Source organism: Parus major, chromosome Z (genome assembly GCF_001522545.3).
Source record: "Parus major isolate Abel chromosome Z, Parus_major1.1, whole genome shotgun sequence".
Taxonomy (NCBI): Eukaryota; Metazoa; Chordata; class Aves; order Passeriformes; family Paridae; genus Parus; species Parus major.
In genome coordinates, this window is record NC_031799.1 from 71,046,091 (window position 1) to 71,063,962 (window position 17,872).

The window sequence follows — 17,872 nt, forward strand, 5'->3', positions numbered from 1 at the left end:
AAGCAAAAACAAAGAGTGCCTTCAGGTAACTGCACATACACCTTTATTTTTACATGTAACAGAATCTTTTATTTTAAAAGACACACAGAATCACATCATGTAATGTTTTCCTCTGTGTACTGAGAAGCCCTAAATCTGTAGCATAAACACATAATGTGGCAGATGAAAAGGAGGGACTGAGCTTCAGGGTGTTGCAATTGTGCACAAACAACACACTAACCCTGGGAAAACCAGTTCCCACATGCAGTTTGTCTCTCCTTGCAGATGTTGATGAGTGTGAACAATATCCATGTGGAAATGGAACCTGCAAGAACACAGTTGGATCATACAACTGCCTGTGTTACCCAGGATTTGAGTTAACTCGTAATAATGATTGTGTGGGTAAGAGACCTAATCCAAGCTTTTGTTTTCATTTCTGCTGGCTTGGCATGCCAAGGAGGACAGTGTGTAGTTAAACAGAAGAGATGTCAGGGTGTGAAGAAAATTAACTGAGTGCACTATCTTCTGCTGTTACCAGCCCTAGAGGTTAATCCTTACTGTCATGTTTTAAAGTTATTAGAAGTATTGTATAATTACAGCCAATTGAGATAATATAATAATATCCTAAATACCTGGACTACTGGGGCAACTTTCAGTTCACTGATGTTTTAATGCTTTCTGAACTCCTTTAGTGAGAGTATTGGTATTTACAGCACATCTTTGGCTACAGGCACCACTTGCTCTATCCCACCACCAGTGCTGCCTCATGAATTTAGAATAATTCCTTTATTTCACCATTTTACTTGACTCTTGCACAGGGCAAGAAAGAAGAAGCAGACCAGCAGTAAGAAAGCCAAGGGAGCTGATCTGTAGCCTGCCAGGTCTGCTCTCCTAAAATGAGCAAAGTTATGCAAAGCTGACACAGGCATTGCTATTTCACATTCCCTAAAGCACAGGGCACCAGAATATTTGATGAGTTCAGACTACTTTAATTACTGGGTTCTTTTGATAAAGCAACCAGCACCTTCCTGGGCTGAGAAACAGGCTCATAAACCTCAAGGTCTTCCCTCTTGTGCAGAATATAACCAAAGAAGAGAGGGAGGCTTTACACTCCTTCCTGCTACAGAAGGAAGACACAGCAAAGTCTTATTGGTCCTTCAGCTACAGGAGAGAACTAATACATCTTTTAAGAAGTATTTTAAATCATCTTCTTGTCCAGGAAAGAAAAAATTGTGAAGTAACAACATTGCACTGCAAATTACAAGATTTTCTTACTGCACGATGCTTATCCAATATCCTTTTCATTTATTCTTCCTCCATATCTTCATCCATATTTTTCCTTACGCAGTGCTCCTTTAAGTCTGCATTACTGAAGAAACCCTACAAAATAACATTTTAAAATACAATAGCATTTTGAAACATAATTTTCAGAACTGTTACAAAGGAGAAAATCATCCTGTGGAAAGCAGATTACATAGTCCAAACTTTGAGATTGGCAGGGACAGGCTTTTAGGAGGAAGCCTGAGTGCATATGGATCCAGATAAAATCCAGAACACCCCCTGTAACATTTTCTCCTCCACTGGTAGATTTGGTGTCATGCAGTCCCTTAGCAGTAATTATCTCCAGATGCAGTAACTGGGGTAATGCTGTAAGCCTGGAAATTTTGTAATACTCTGTTAAAAAGTGTGGATTTTAAATTTTTTTTTATTAAAAGTGTGCATCTTAATGCTCGAGCAAGTGCTACTTTCTGCCAGCTGTCAGCTGATTTCTTGTTGCTACAAAAATGTACCTTTTCCACAGAAATACTAAGTATTGAAACTTGAGTCTGTTTATAACATACTGTATATAGTATGCTGGGACTCAACACTCACTTCTTGTGTTCAATTTTGATATTTTTAATTTTTTTTTAATCAGATATTGATGAGTGCAGTTCCTTCTTTGGTCAAGTGTGCAGAAATGGACGGTGTTTCAATGAAATTGGTTCTTTCAAATGTTTGTGTAATGAAGGATATGAGCTTACTCTGGATGGCAAGAATTGTGTTGGTATGTATGAAACCACATGATGTTCAAGTATTGATGAGCTGAAATAAACTAACAGCTCCCATGTGGAGGGAAGGAACACAGCCTGAATATCTAAATATCAAAAAATAATGATAGTGACTTAAATGAAAACACAGTAGAAGTAACAGTCTTTTTTTGGAATAGTTTTTGGTCTTCAAGCAATTAATTACCTTAGAAAAAGAAAATTAGTACAGACCCTCTCAATCTTTTTTATGTTCTGTTACCATAAGAATTACAAGATTCTAAATCTTTCTTGATTTCCTCCACTCCCCAAAGATACCAACGAATGTGTGGCACTGCCTGGTTCATGCTCTCCTGGTACCTGCCAAAATTTGGAAGGATCATTCAGGTGCATCTGTCCACCAGGGTATGAAGTAAAAAGCGAAAGTTGTATTGGTAAGGCAAGTTTGTAACTGTTGTTCCTGAACAATTTAAGAATTTGTATGTGGTTCTAATTGGGTGGAATGCAGTTGCACACCCTAATGGTTGTGAATGTTTCCTAACTTAAAATCAAGGTGACAGGGAATAGGTATGAAAAATCCTTAGGAAGAGGTTTTAGAAAGGAAGGCAGATGAATATTTTGTGCTGTATAGTACTCTATTTTGAACATTGATCTCTTCACTAATGCAAACAAAAGTACTTTTAAAAAAGAAGTATTTTATTTTTCAGTCACTTTTGGAAGAATATAATTCATAAAACAGATGCCTTCACTGTATTTATATAATTTTTACACAAAGTAATTTTTGGCAATCAATGCATGAACTAAGCATTTGGTTTCAGAGGGAAATGAAGTTTAAAGATCTTGGTAAAATTATGGCACTTACAAGAACAATTAGTTAAATCAGTTTCTTCTAATAACTGTTTTCTGATTTTACCTTTTGTATAATGCATCTCAAGTGTTGAGATTCACAGGAGGAGAAGGAGGATGCAGCAGTTCCAATTATTAAGTATCACCAATTTTTATGTTCTAGTTCTTCATTAAGGTCTCACTTAAAGCCTTGGATGGCATTCAAGAGCTGAAAGTCACACACTGAACTAAGATTTGCTGTGGCAGAGAACAAGAAATAAATCCAAGCTACAGCTCCCTTTTCCAACAGAGCAAAGCATGGGATACTGTGAATTTATTGGGCATTTAAGATTTGCATTACTGCCACCTAATCTGTGTGGCTGCAGGAACCATTTTGAACTTTTTGTCTCGAACAACAGGATTTCTTTTTCTAAGCCCCAGAGTTCTCTCAGCCACTTGTATCATGCCACCAATATTCAGTTTGCCTGCCAACTTCATGATTTCTTTTGGCAGCTTCTGACTCCATATTAGCAGTTATGTTTGAGCTGAATTCAAATCACCTACAGTTCTAATGTCATGAATATAAAACAATGAAAGCTTTTGGTTTTCAAGGAATGTTGCTGTTTATGGCCACTTTAGTACCTTCTCAGAATCTGTTTTTGAGAACATCAGTGACTGCCAGACAGATTTTTGCCCAAACTGAATGAAAGGGGCTTGCTTGCATTCTTCTGTCATTCTGCCACGTGTCCAGAAAATCTGAAGCTAGAGCTCCTAGGAAATGCCCAGATTATCACATGTGATTGCCCTAAAACTTAGATTAATATTTTCACAGCCGTTGCAGCAGATGTTGCCCATTACTTTCTATTGATCTTGTGTGCAAACAGCTTTATGAGAATCCATTCCTTCTGTCTGTGATGTGAAGGTTGGCAGTGGCTGATTGCTTTGTGAGCTCAGGGTGATTACATGCAGGAGAAACCAGAACAGCTGGGGCCACAGAAAAATTCTTAGCTTTCACCTACCCATGTGATATATTCCCTTCCATTTTATAGGAATAAAGGGGAAAGGACTCATTTATTTCCAAAGTCTGGATAGTCACCTCTCCATCATGGCCACAGAAAGAGTCTTAGCACAAAACCACTCACTGCAGTAATAATGAGCACTTCAAAAGAGCAATTTTCCTCTCCTGTGCAGCTGAATTTACTGAACTTTATTAAAAGCTATCACAGCAGCTGGGAAATTACTTAACATTTTCTCTGAAATAAGCTGGCTTAGGATGCTTCACGCAGAAGGAGCCTGTCCATGGGAGGCTACTGCAGAGTTCAGTCAGATGCCAGATTGTGCTGCAGTGCTTTGTCCATGTGCTGTACCTAACAGCAATTTCTGAAAATGAGACTCAAGGCAGTATTTTTCAGAAGTTACATCACAGAATCTACTCCCACCAGATTTCTTCCATCACTCCACTTACATTTTCCAAATAATAAAGATTGCATTTCCATTGTTCTCTTACCTCCTGAAAAAAGGGCGTTTTTATAAAACTCATTACAGCAGAGAATTCAGTAAAGGTGGGCAAAAATAGCACTACAAATTTGAGTATTCAACATCCACAAAGCTAATTTTCATGGAGAGAGCCTTGTTCTTGCCTGTACTTTGGTTAAGCTCACTGTTGGCTTTTATTGTAGAATGCTTATATTCTAATGCTTATATTACATGTCACAGGCTTCTGTGATGGTTCTTCCAATAGTCCTTAATGAAAGACTCAAAAAGCATTGTACTTTGAGGGTTATTAAAATACATCTCATCATTTATCAGATTATTCTTGCCTTTAAAAATTACCTTCGCAAGGTGGCTTATATATTCTTCTAGTATTTGCAGAATAGGATAAGTTAAAGTACAGTTTTGAATAACAGATATGAAAAATTAGGGATCTCTTAATGTATTATTTTCCTGCTTTGTCTGTTGTCTGTATAGATGGGGGAAGTACCCCTGATGCTGTTTGAGCTGCACAGTTTTACAGGCACTTGATATTTACACTAAATACTAATACTTTGGCTTATGCTTTTGTTAATTATTTAAAATAATATTTAATGATATAACACTATTAAAAAATAAATCTTAACTGTCTTCAAATAGTAATAATAATATATTATAGATTATTCAATAGAACAGGAATACATTTTAAATACCACAATGAGAGTGGTAGTAAAAGCACATTTTAATTATAAATTAAATAATTATAAATCTAATCTGCTAATTATAAATCTGGACATGTAAATACAATCAAAGGTGTCACTCTGCTAATAACTTGCTATAGTTTCAGTCCCAGAATCTGACAGGAAGCATAAAAAAAGTACACCTTTAATTAAAAAGAACTGTGAACATACAGATTTTGAAAAAATAATCTTTGGATGTTTTATGCTTACAGAAAAATATTGTTTGTGTGGGAAATATATTCTGAAAGCATTTGTTTATTTTGAGTATAAGGAAGAACAGAGAATGGTATTTAGAAAAGAAGGTGCATGCCAGTGAGAAACTCTAACATGAAGGAGTCAGTGAAATCTGCAGGCCGCTTTATCTCTTGGACACTATTGGAAGCTGCTCCAGTGAAACCAATAAATAAATCAATCAATAAATAAAAAGTTTTTTTTAACCAAGGAGTTCACGGCAAGTGAGGCTATGGTGAAGGTTTCTCCATTGCTTTACAGATATTAACGAGTGTAACGAGGATCCCAACATCTGCCTCTTTGGGTCCTGTACGAACACCCCAGGAGGTTTCCAGTGCATCTGTCCCACGGGTTTTGTGCTGTCTGATAACGGGCGGAGGTGCTTTGGTAAGTTCATGGGTAAGGAATGTAATAACTCAGTCTAAAAGGTTAACAGATACTCTCTAGAGACCCCTTCCAATTTAGAGTGCTCTTCAAAAAGTATGAAAAATACAGTTCTTGTGTTACTTCTCTCAGGGCAGACAGTCATTATCTAACCTGGGAGAAGTCAGCACTGCATGACAGTATTTGCTTCTCCTAGATACCCGTCAGAGCTTCTGTTTCACCAACTTTGAGAATGGGAAGTGCTCAGTGCCAAAGGCTTTCAACACCTCAAAAGCCAAGTGTTGCTGCAGTAAAATGCCAGGAGAAGGATGGGGTGATCCTTGTGAGCTCTGTCCAAAGGAAGAAGAAGGTACATATTTAAAATTTGTTGCTGGGGGAAAAGGAGGAGTGCATTGGTGGTGTGCTTTTTGGTCATTAGAAAGAGAGATCTTTCTGGCATTCGCTCTCAGTGGCTTTTTCTAGAATGATTTTCCAAGTCAGCAAAAGGAATAAAATTAAATGGAAGAAACCACAGACAAAAAGAAACACTGATTTCTTGGTTTTGCTCTGTAGAAACCTGAACTAGTATCCTTTTTGGATGGCTTTAACCATCTGCCATGATTCTGTATCTCACTTGCTCTATTTTTTAAAGAAAATTTATTTCTACAGTTGCTTTTCAGGACCTGTGCCCATATGGTCATGGAACTATTCCTGGAATTGATGATACACGTGAAGGTAGGTATTCTTCTCAATATGAAAACTAAATATTAATATTTAAAACTATACTTGGATATTACAGCATGTGACAGCTTACTCCTCACAGCTGCTGGTGTCAAGAGGCTGACCTGTAAAGTGTGTTAAAAGAACATTTTTTGAAGTGCATGGCTGGAGACAAACATAATAGGGTGCTTAGGTTTTTTTAAATGCTTTTTTTGAGACTTGAAATGCATCAGCTGAGTGGCTGTTAATATCTTCCTGCTTTTTAGATGTCAATGAATGTCTTGAAAGCCCAGGAATTTGCTCCAATGGTCACTGCATCAATACTGATGGATCATTCCGCTGCGAGTGCCCCATGGGGTACAACTTGGATTTCACAGGAGTGCATTGCATAGGTGTGTGCAGTTACAGAAATTGGAACCCCTGAATTTAAAACACAACTCGTCCCAGTTCTCTTCACTCTGCATTTATTTCATTGTGTACAGATACAGATGAATGTTCCATTGGCAACCCCTGTGGAAACGGGACGTGCTCTAACGTGGTTGGCAGCTTTGAGTGCAGCTGTCATGAAGGATTTGAGCCAGGCCCAATGATGAATTGTGAAGGTAACCTGTCTTCTTTATTGGGGTTTTTTTCCCCCCATCTTTGGCTTCTGTCCAGTCCTAGGCATTCAAATTTCTTTATTAGCCATGTCTTTCATGCTGTTATAACTCAGAGGAAAAGAAAGTTTCTGTGCTTTGAAATGTGTCATTGGTAAAGAAATATGAATTGATTTAAGCAGAGCTTTTATTTTATCATAGGACTTCTCACACTCAATGGGAATGCCCCATGTGGGGCATTCTCACAAATGTTGTATTTTAGGAATCATAATTAGTTTGCTTTCTGAAGCTGACATTTCTCATCACACAAAAGTACATAAAATATGAGCATATAATAAAAATCTGAAACAGGCCTGCCCTAACTTGCCATACTAAGCTCAAGTAGTTCTGTATATCTACTATGCCATTATTCTTAAGCAGAGCATTGTTCAGTTTTTTCTAGTTACTCAAAAGCTAATGGTTTGAATTGCCACCTTTCTGATAATTTTAGCTGAAAAGAGAAGCATGGGTGTGACAAAACCTTCTCGGTGATTGTTTTGAGACGTAGTAGAGAATGACTGTTTTGTTTCCTTCTGTTCAGATATCAATGAGTGTGCTCAGAATCCCCTGCTGTGTGCTTTTCGTTGTATCAACACTTACGGTTTCTATGAGTGCACCTGCCCAGTGGGATATGAACTGAGGGAAGACCAGAAAATGTGCAAAGGTAATGACTGATTTATAAACTTCTCCCCGCCTTCCATCATCAACACATAATCCAAATATTTCTGTGCATCTTGCATTCATCCTCTCTGTGAAATGTAGCAAACAGCAGGTGGTGATTTGATCTTTAAGAACTCATGAAAAATATTTTGTGTTTTTGTCATCAAGTGTAACCCATGATGGGGACTACAAAGCCAAGAATTTGAACAATTTCACAATGGTGAAATTCCTCTTTAACATGACAAGATGATACAGCTCACAAAGATCAAGATAACTGCAAAAAATCACAGACTTTGGACTTTTCCTTCAGTGCTTTTACTTAGGGGAGCCTGTTGGTTCTTCCTCTTGACGTTGCCTTCCGGAACTGAAGCTAATGGAAGAAACTTCAAACACAAAATAGATACATTTTTTCTTTTCTCAGATCTGGATGAATGTGCTGAAGGTCTCCATGACTGTGAATCCAGAGGCATGATTTGCAAAAATCTGATTGGTACCTTTGTGTGCATTTGTCCTCCTGGGATGACACAGAGACCTGATGGAGAAGGATGCACAGGTAAAGCTTGGACAGGGAAGAAGGCATCTAATGGAATATACACAAGCAAACATACTAAAAATTCTTTGTGCATATATATATTATATATATATTATATATATATTTATACATATATATATAATCAGAAAATAACAATTCATGAAGGACACATAAGATATCTAATGATACCAAACATCTTAAACTTTGTATTTTGTTTCAATCTGACTTCTGACTAATAACGATTTCAGAACACAAATTCCATTGCTCTACAACTAAATCCAGAAGCTTTTCAGACAGTTGTTACATCCAAAAAATTAATTTGCCAAACAAATGAGACCTCAGTTTATGGGTAGGAAGCAAGATTTACATAAATAAAAAGTTATATTTCCTTTAGCATTGGTATAAACTATGTGTCACTTCTTAAAGAATTAAGACTTAATATTCTGAAACTACCTATAAATGCCATAAAGAACAAAAGATATGGAAACTTCCATTGCTCAAAGTAATTCCCCATTCCAGAAGTAAAACAAACACCGTTCCTCCATTGTTTTTCTCAGTTAGTTGAGGGGAAGACAATAGTTACATTTTAGCAAATTGTAATTTCTTCTGGTATATAGAAAAAAGCCCAGGACTATTCCAAAATTCTCTGGGGGAAAAAAAAATTAAGCACCCATCTTAGTGGATGTTTTAAATGGAAGTATTTTATAGCAATGTTCCTTCAGCAAGAGAATGGCTACTTTCCTTTAGAGATCTTTATGACTTTTTTTTAATTTAAGGAAAATAATCTGTATTAACAAGAATGCTGTCCTTTTTTTGACACATAATTCTGCCCTTAAAGAACCTGAGGTTTTTCTGAGCTTTATTTTAAGCACCTAAAAAAAGTGTGTAATTGCTTACAGTTATGTGTGTCATTAGCTATGGAAGAAAATACAGGAAAACTGTAAACTTTCAGGAAAATAGTATATGAACTGAAATACGACTTACTGTGGGGCAGAGCAAATGTAATCAGAGACCTGATGATTAGAGTGAAGATTTTTTACTTAAATCATGAATGTATTCCAATTTTATTTAAATATTACTTACCAGGCAAACATGACTGGAACTTGCTCTGCTGTATTTTCTGCTTCTTGTTACAAACTGTGAAGCATTAAAGCTTTTGTCCTGGGATGAAGTACAGAAGGAATGGAATAAGATAACTTTCCTTGGAAAGCCCTTTCCAGGCTTTTTCCACATCTTGAAAATATTTTTCCAATATTACATGGAATATTTAATGTATTCTAGAGAATCAGATACATTTTCTTGTAATGAATTTTTGTGGTTGTTTTCGATGTTATTACGTGTTACTTTATATATATATAGTATTTTTATATATATATATATGTGTGTGTGTATATATATATGTGTGTGTATATATATATATATATGTATAATTTTTTTTCTTACTGTTGCTGTAATAATAATAACTTCCATAAATGTTATTGTATTTTTTGTAAAGATGAAAACGAGTGCCGCTCCAAGCCAGGTGTCTGTGAAAATGGTCGTTGTGTCAATGTTGTTGGGAGCTACAGATGTGAATGTAATGAAGGATTCCTGTCAAGTCCATCAGGCATTGAATGTCTTGGTAAGTAGCTCTGTACCCATTTCATTTCATAGAGCATAAATGCAGGGAGAAAATTAGGTTTCTGAATACCTAACAGCTGCCATTTCTACAGAAATTAAATAATTACACTTCCTAATTAAATAATGTTATTAAATATTATTAACTAATTGTAGGAACGAACAGTTTGTAGCAAACAGGCCTCACAGAGAAGCTTCTTAATTCTGTAGCACATAAATGTGGACAAAATACAGGGATTTTTAAAGAAGGATAATTTAGGCACCTTGAGATAATTCAAAAATGGATGCAGAGTAAAATTGCTTGTTTGCTTATTCAGAATGTGATCTTAAGCACCATATGGCAATTAGCCATCTGAATTTTCTTTAAATCAGATGTAAAATACTATGATTTTACCAGAAAATTGCATTTTTACTTTTTTGGGGAAGCCTACAAGATAAATGCTGATGAGGGGTTTTTATTCACCAACCTGTATTTTCTTTTTAATATATTCATATTTGTTATTTTGGAGTCAAACAGAACTGCAAAAATTTACTTTTTCTTGACTATTCAAGTGTTCATACACTTGAGGGTGTATTTATTAGTATTCTTGCATGAAAAAATCATTATTATCTTACGCCATTACTATAAAACCAGGTCCCTGTAAACTGTCATGAGGAGTGTGCTGACTTCATGGCTAAGCAATAACATTGAAGTGCAGAGTATTTCTTAAGGATTAGAACCAGATGGGAAGAGAAAACTGCATTCTGTTAACCCTGTTTGGAGGTCACTGTTGCTTTCCTATATTTAATATGTAATTTTCTTATTGTTTTCTGGCTTGGGAAGGTTTTGCTTTTTGCTGCTTTTCCTTTTAGGTTTCCTGGGTTAGAAATGACAATGAAAAATTGATCTGGCAGAAGCGCAGAATCTCTGCTGAATTATAGCATGAGCATTAAGTAACAGATTACATGGTTTTAAATACATTGTGCAAACCTTTATACTCCGCTCACATTGAAATTCATTCCACATCTCAAACTGGGGACAAAGCATTTGTGTGTTCTTCAGGTCATAATGTCCCTAAAGACCTGTACAATATCCCTGTCTGGGAGAACAGAAATCTGCAGAGTCTTGCAAATTACTGCAGCAAATACGTTGCTTCACAGAATTGACACTTTCAGCGAGGACAGCTTTATTAGGTGTAAACACTTGAGTTAACAGCTGGACAAATTGAGTCTTTCCTAAAGCCAGGGTTTGCCTTTTGCCTAATTCTTGTAAGAAATGCACAGATTCTTCTAATTTGTAAAAGAGAAGGTCAGCTGAGTATTGATACATTTGCACATTCTGAGGGATCATTACTAGCTTTGAGAAAAAAAAAAAGAAAATCTTTCATTTAAAAATACAAGCATTCTCAGATCAGTAATTGACAGTGTCTTCATTTTAGTCAAGAAACAAGACAGGTGACATAGCCTGCAACAATCTTTGCAAGATTTGGAGTTTCTGTTAGCACTGGAAACTGGGATTTCTTTTCTCCTCAGCTGCTCTTTGAAGGAAACCTGTAGGAGGCCCCATGATGTGAAAGCTTTGCTCTCCTTTCATTATTGCCAGGCATTAACCAAAAGGTTTAAAAATTAAAGTAGAATTAGACAGGGGCATACAATTCTATTTTTTTATATTTTTATACTATAAGGCCATACAATTCTATGTTTTTTCCCCTGCAAAATCTATGAGTACCACTGAAGAAGTACTGAGTTGCATATGCACTTGTAAGTTGTAAGGATTTTTTATTTAAACCACACCAGGATAATTACAGATGATCAAATGTGTTATTTTGGTCAGTAAGACAAACAAACAAAACAAACTTCTAACCACACTCTAAATAAATCATTCAAATGCAAACACAGCGTAGGCAGCTGAAGTGGAAGCTCAGTTTTGCCCACAGCCTGTTTTACTTACCAAGGGCACAACTTTTCTACAGGCAAAACTCTTACCCAGCTCATGCAGGTACTGAACATTAGGGATGTCTTGGATATATTTGGAATTGAAGCATATTACCAGAACACACAATAACTCTGAAAGGCTAAATCAAGATGGACTTCATGGTAGCTAATCACCTGCTGCTGCTTGCATGTATTGACAGAGAGCCAGAATAATACACCAGATCCTGAATGGAGCAGGTCTTCATCTCCTCCTCTATTCCAGCCTTTCTCCTTCTTCCTCACAGATAATCGCCGGGGGTTTTGCTTTGCTGAAGTTCTGCAGACCATGTGCCACATGGCTTCGAGCAGCCAGAACCTTGTCACCAGATCTGAGTGCTGCTGTGACGGCGGCCGGGGCTGGGGCAACCAGTGCAGGCTCTGCCCCCTCCCTGGAACCACCCACTACAAGAAACTCTGTCCACATGGATCAGGCTACACCACAGATGGAAGAGGTATTTGCAAGGATGAAAAGAGGCAGAAAAAGGGAAAAGAATATGTTTGCATGCTTAAGGAAATGCAGAATTCTCTTTGAAGTTCCTTTGGAGAATTTCCTGTTAAACAACAGTTTGATTTTTCAAATAATGCCGAGAGACCAGAAATTAAAAACACATTTGACAGTAGCTGCAAGCAGATCAACTCTGCAGAGTTTTCAGGATTGGGATCTGGTTGGAAATAACCAACCAGAAACAAAAAGCTAAAAATTATCCCAAAGCTCTTGTATTGCTGAAAAGTTGGACACATGGCAAAGGCAACAACTATCTCCTTTAAAAACAATCTCACAATGCTTCGCATTTGGTGGTACTATTTCCACACAGGAAGCAGAAGGTAATGTGTCTTTTTTAATGTTGGTGATAATTTTTGACATAGAAGTGGTTTTAAGAAAATTCTATCGTATGGGGTTTGTATTGGAGTTAGCAAAACTGGAATCTGAGTACCCAGTGAAATAGCAGGAAGGTGTTGGTGCGAAGAACAGTAATGAAATCTGAAAGATGTTTGGCTTTGGATTCAGATCTATTTTTAAAGAGGGAGAAGGGAGAAAGTTCCTGTCAGAAGCATGATGATGAGGAATTCTGCAAAAATGGAAGAGGAGAAAAAAGTCAAATTTAAAACTGAGACTTGACATATTTAATAATTTCTGTACAGATATTGATGAATGTAAGGTCCTGCCAAACCTGTGCAGGAATGGGCAGTGCATTAACACCATGGGCTCCTTCCGGTGCTTTTGCAAAGCTGGATATACCACTGACATAACTGGCACATCTTGTAGTGGTAAGATTCATTGATTGTTCATCAGTTGAAGTAATCATCAGTTATTTTTTCAGTTGTTACCCAGTGAGGTACCAACCTCACTGGGTAACAACCTTTGTAAACCCTTGTAGCAAACCATTTGTTTTCTCTTGATCTTTTTTACCTCATGACCTTTATTTTCCTAATATGCATTTCTGGTTTTGTATTTCATTTGGGGAAATTGAGGAACAGGCTCTGCTGGCAGTATTCCTGCATTAGAATGATCATGAAGTTTGTTAAAGCTGTGTAAGCACTTCAGGTGACAAACCAGCTCATTACTTCATGGTCTACATTTTCCCCACTTTTTTGTTGGTTTGCAGGTACCAAGTATACCATAGTATACCAAAAAGTAAGTATTTGTTGCTTAGATGAAAATACCAGTGCCACTGTCACTCTCAAGTATTACTCCTTCAAGACAGTTTGTCATGGCAGTGGCAACCCCATAAAAACTCCACAGCAACACATTTGTAGAGAAAGGAACAGGAGCCCTGAACAAATGTGCATGGGGGGCTTTCTTCTATGAGCATTTTTCTCTAAAATGTGCTGTTGTATAACAAACATCTTTCTGTCAGAGAGACGAGGACAAAAGACAACCTAATATTTTTATTTTGTTAGATCTTGATGAGTGCTCCCAGTCTCCCAGACCATGCAATTTTATCTGCAAGAACTCAGAAGGGAGCTATCAGTGCTCATGTCCCCGGGGCTATGTCCTTCAGGAAGATGGAAAGACATGTAAAGGTAAGGTTATACAAACTTTTAGTTTGGTTACAACTTAACTTAAAAGGAATTGGTCCTGAAGTGTGGTATTTTTATCGAGTTTGATTAAATGTGCCTCTTTGTTGACTTTTTTAAGACAACATCTCTTACTTTCAGATCTTGATGAATGTCAAACCAAACAACACAATTGTCAGTTTCTCTGTGTCAACACCCTTGGAGGCTTCACATGCAAATGTCCACCTGGTTTTACACAGCATCACACAGCTTGTATTGGTAAGGAAAACACTGGTTTTCTTTCATAAGCTTTTCTGTAAGAACAACTTTCTCAGCTATCTCTTGTGCTCTTTATGCAGAGCAATAGTGTCAAGAGGGCAGAAAACAGATTTTGAAAAGCAGCAATTACAGCTTAAGAAAAAATGAGTCTATCCAGTCTGTCCACTATTTCTGTTTTCTTGGTTAGTAAAGGGTTGTACATATTTAATACATGTTATTATGTTCTAAGTATAACCGCATGGAGACAAAAAGGTGAATTATTAAAATCTCATTAAAAATGTAGTTAACCAAAACCAGATTGCATTTTCTTTTTTTAGTAGATACAGATGTCTTTAGATCTTAAGCATATGTATAAATCTTGCCAGCTGAAACTGTTGTAGTTCAGCTAACACAGAAGGGCAGCATTTTTCCAATATCAGCAATTACATGCCTCCTCTTCCACACACATATCACAACTGAGCTACCACAAGTATTTCCAGTTTTTTAATTGCTCACAGCTCTGCATGAGTCTCAAGTTCATCTGGCATTTAAAAATGAAAAGCTACAAAATAAAATGTTGCAGCTCTGTGGATTTTATTTTTATGTTACATGAACATGTCTAGAATCCTGCCACAAGGTAAACCAACCTTCTCTCTCCTCTGTATTTTGAAGATAACAATGAATGTGGTTCTCATCCATCATTGTGTGGATCAAAAGGAATTTGCCAAAACACTCCTGGAAGTTTTACCTGTGAATGTCAAAGGGGATTTTCTCTGGATTCTACTGGATTAAACTGTGAAGGTAAATAGGAACAGTCAGATTTTTTTATGGTGTGAATCCTTACCTTAGTTTCTAGTGAACAATTCTATTTTAAAGACACAGAAAACAGAGCACCAGCGTAGTAAAAGTAATTACAAAAAGAAACTGGAAAGTATTACACTTACTTTAAGTATAAAAAAAGCATATGTAAGAACCCACTGCCTCGAGTAATTTTACAGAAATTAGGATAAAAAGGTGACTAGTTGAACTCTTCAACTCTTTTTTTTCAGGCTGGCATTTCAACTTCACATAGGTTTATGCATATGAAAGTCTAGCAGTTGTGGGTAGAAGTAGTAGTTGTTTTTCACATTTATGTCTTCATGTGTCTGAACAGAATCTCTCTACAATTTTCATTTTAGCTAATTCTTATTTTCCGCCTGAGAGTGGACTAAGATTATATTCTAAACTCTCTATTTAATTCTCCTACCACAGAGTTACACACTGAGAAGTCAAATTCACTGCATTCAGGAAGATAATTATTACAGTTAAAATGCAGGTTATATCAATGAACTTTTTCTCTCTCTGTTGGCCCAAGGGGAAGCCTCAGTCAGGAAATCTCTATTTGAGAGCTGCAGACTTCTCAGTGGGCCTTAGGTATTGAGCAAAGAACAAATTAAAAGGTGGTACAAGGCTACCTGGATGCTGAGAATTAAAAATGCAAGAGTGTACATTAAGACATTTATGATCTCTCAAACTACCAATGACAGAACATTTAAAACAGAAATGGATATTTAGAGTCTAGAACAGCAGTCCAGAATATATGCATCTAGAAGTTTTACTAAGACTTAGCTCCTGTCAGTTGACTTTGTTCTTATAAAGTCTGCATGTCCAGATGTGCCTATAAAACAAAGAACAATTTTTTTATTTCATACTAGACTTTGCATACTGTACCTTAAAAATTAGGTTTCTTACAATCTACTTATTTCCTATAGCAGATACAATTTCAGATGTTGGAGTTTTTAGAATTTGGTGGGTGGGATGATTGTGGCTGTCTCCTTTTATTAACACTTGTCTTAGAGACTTTTTATGTAGCTCTTTATTTTCAATTGCAAAGACATCCAAATTTGACATTCAAACACTACAGTGTATTTTGGGAAACTGAAAGCTTATCCCTAAGTGGGTTGGTTTAAATCTGAAATTACAAAACCCCTCAAATTCTAAGCATTACAGTAAAGCAACAACTTATGGGATTACTGGAACAGTGATTATTTTGCAAATTTGAGTACTGAAAAGACTCAAGAGTTCAAAACAGATTATTGATGGAAAAAACTGAACATTAGTTGACTTCCAGGCTTTCCAAAAGAACAACCTGCAAGTTCCTTCTATCTTGCAACAGTGCTCCTCTGTTGTAAGTCATAGAATCACAAAATGTTTTGAATTGCAAGGGACATTAAAGCCCATCTCATTCCAACCCCTGCCATGGGCAGGGACACCTTCCATTGTCCCAGCCTTGTCTAGCCTGGCCTTGGACACTTCCCAGGATCCAGGCAACCACAGCTTCTCTGGGAACCTGTGCATCACCACCTTCACAGGAAAGCATTTTTTATATATAGCCAGGTTAAATTTACCCTTCCTCAGCTTAAACCCATTCTTCCTTGTCCCATCAGTACATTCCCTTTCCAGCTCTCCTGTAGCCCCTTTAGGCACTGGAAGGGCTCTAAGGTCTCCTTGAAACCTTCATTTCTCCAAAGTGAACAACTCCAACTTTCACAGATTTGGCTTCTTGGGCTGCCAGGGGACACAGCTGGGTCATTACAAACTTCTGATCCCCCAGTGTCTGGCAGTGGGTGTAACCCTGTGTCATGCTCTGCTTCCCTCCTGAACACACAGATGTGGATGAATGTGATGGAAACCACCGGTGCCAGCATGGCTGCCAGAACATCCTGGGTGGATACAGATGTGGGTGCCCACAAGGATTTGTCCAGCACTACCAGTGGAATCAGTGTGTTGGTAAGGAAACAAACAGCACAGAATGCATTTAAACAGTAGATGTGTAAGAGTGTTTATAGGGACACCACCAGGCAAGGGCAAGAATGAGCAGAACAAAGTGTGTGCAAACAGAAATCTTTTTTATCTGTCTCCCACTCCTTCCATACACTTAACACTCCCAATGTAAATCCATGACAGGAAGTAGCAAAAAAATGCACTCAGCCTTTTGAAACTTGCTGTGACAATTAGCTTTCCTAGAAAGACCTAAATTCTGACCTGTTCCTTCTGTGAAAAATCCCCATCATTGAATGTTCATTGAATTCCTGAAAGTATCAAGTAAATACTTCTGCTGAGGAAAAAAAAAGCATTAAAAAAAACTAAAAGAAAGCATAAAAGACCATTAAAACCATGAGCAATTTAAGAATTCTACAGAATAGTATCTAAAGCAAATGGTGGTAAAAAAAATCGACAAAACCATTAAGGGTTTCCTGCTTCCAAAATACAGTCTTAAGGCCAGTTGTTTGTGCAGGGAATGGGACAAATTAGGAAGTTCAGGAGTTCTGTTTAGATTTAGCTCATTCAATTTATCAATTTATTTTCTGTGGTTCATGAACTAAGATATATCTCATACAAAACCAAGTGTGGGAATTTCTTTTTGTAATAAAAAGCACTACACACAGAAACAGTGTCATCTAGTGCTGTGCACAAAGACCAACAGAAAATATTTACCTTTTCAGGTTCACTTTCATGGTTTTATGTCAGTGGTATAATAATCAGAACATTACTATGAGCACTGCCATACATTTCATTTAGGCTGATTTTACTGTCCTGATTCTGTACATAAAAATTCATTTATCCATTTCAACATGAAGTAGCACACCAGCAAGTTTTTCGGAAACCATGGTCACTCTTGGTTTAAAACTGCTCTTCAGCAAAGAAAGCAAAGGACTGGGGCAAGAGTGACAGAACACACAATGAACAGCTCCCACAAAACCCCAAACCAGCTTAAGTTTCTGTAAATTACAGTCCTCAAAAGAATCTCCCTCCAAGGGACTGCAGGCAAGAGTGGCAAAGCATTCACTAATGGTCTTGGTGAGGAAAACTTGGTGAGGAAAACGT

At 37.1% G+C, this 17,872-nt stretch overlaps 1 protein-coding gene and 1 long non-coding RNA gene across 2 annotated transcripts in view; one reads left to right on the top strand and one right to left on the bottom strand.

Moving 5' to 3' along the window:
* The window catches only part of FBN2 (fibrillin 2), a 119,410-nt gene that overhangs the window by 96,972 nt on the left and 4,566 nt on the right, over window positions 1-17,872 (top strand). The window contains exons 46-62 of the mRNA XM_015615266.3: window positions 265-381; window positions 1,895-2,023; window positions 2,318-2,437; window positions 5,531-5,656; window positions 5,850-6,002; window positions 6,302-6,367; window positions 6,619-6,744; window positions 6,835-6,954; window positions 7,529-7,651; window positions 8,069-8,200; window positions 9,675-9,800; window positions 11,995-12,201; window positions 12,893-13,018; window positions 13,652-13,774; window positions 13,910-14,026; window positions 14,678-14,806; window positions 16,655-16,774. Coding sequence (XP_015470752.1) covers window positions 265-381; window positions 1,895-2,023; window positions 2,318-2,437; window positions 5,531-5,656; window positions 5,850-6,002; window positions 6,302-6,367; window positions 6,619-6,744; window positions 6,835-6,954; window positions 7,529-7,651; window positions 8,069-8,200; window positions 9,675-9,800; window positions 11,995-12,201; window positions 12,893-13,018; window positions 13,652-13,774; window positions 13,910-14,026; window positions 14,678-14,806; window positions 16,655-16,774 — 2,160 coding nt within the window. The remainder of the gene's footprint in view (window positions 1-264; window positions 382-1,894; window positions 2,024-2,317; window positions 2,438-5,530; window positions 5,657-5,849; window positions 6,003-6,301; window positions 6,368-6,618; window positions 6,745-6,834; window positions 6,955-7,528; window positions 7,652-8,068; window positions 8,201-9,674; window positions 9,801-11,994; window positions 12,202-12,892; window positions 13,019-13,651; window positions 13,775-13,909; window positions 14,027-14,677; window positions 14,807-16,654; window positions 16,775-17,872) is intronic.
* On the bottom strand, window positions 8,092-11,984 carry LOC107198327. The gene is made up of 3 exons (XR_001518916.1): window positions 11,885-11,984; window positions 9,263-9,340; window positions 8,092-8,179 (listed from the first exon to the last, which is right to left on the bottom strand). It is a non-coding gene; the product is annotated as an uncharacterized LOC107198327 (long non-coding RNA).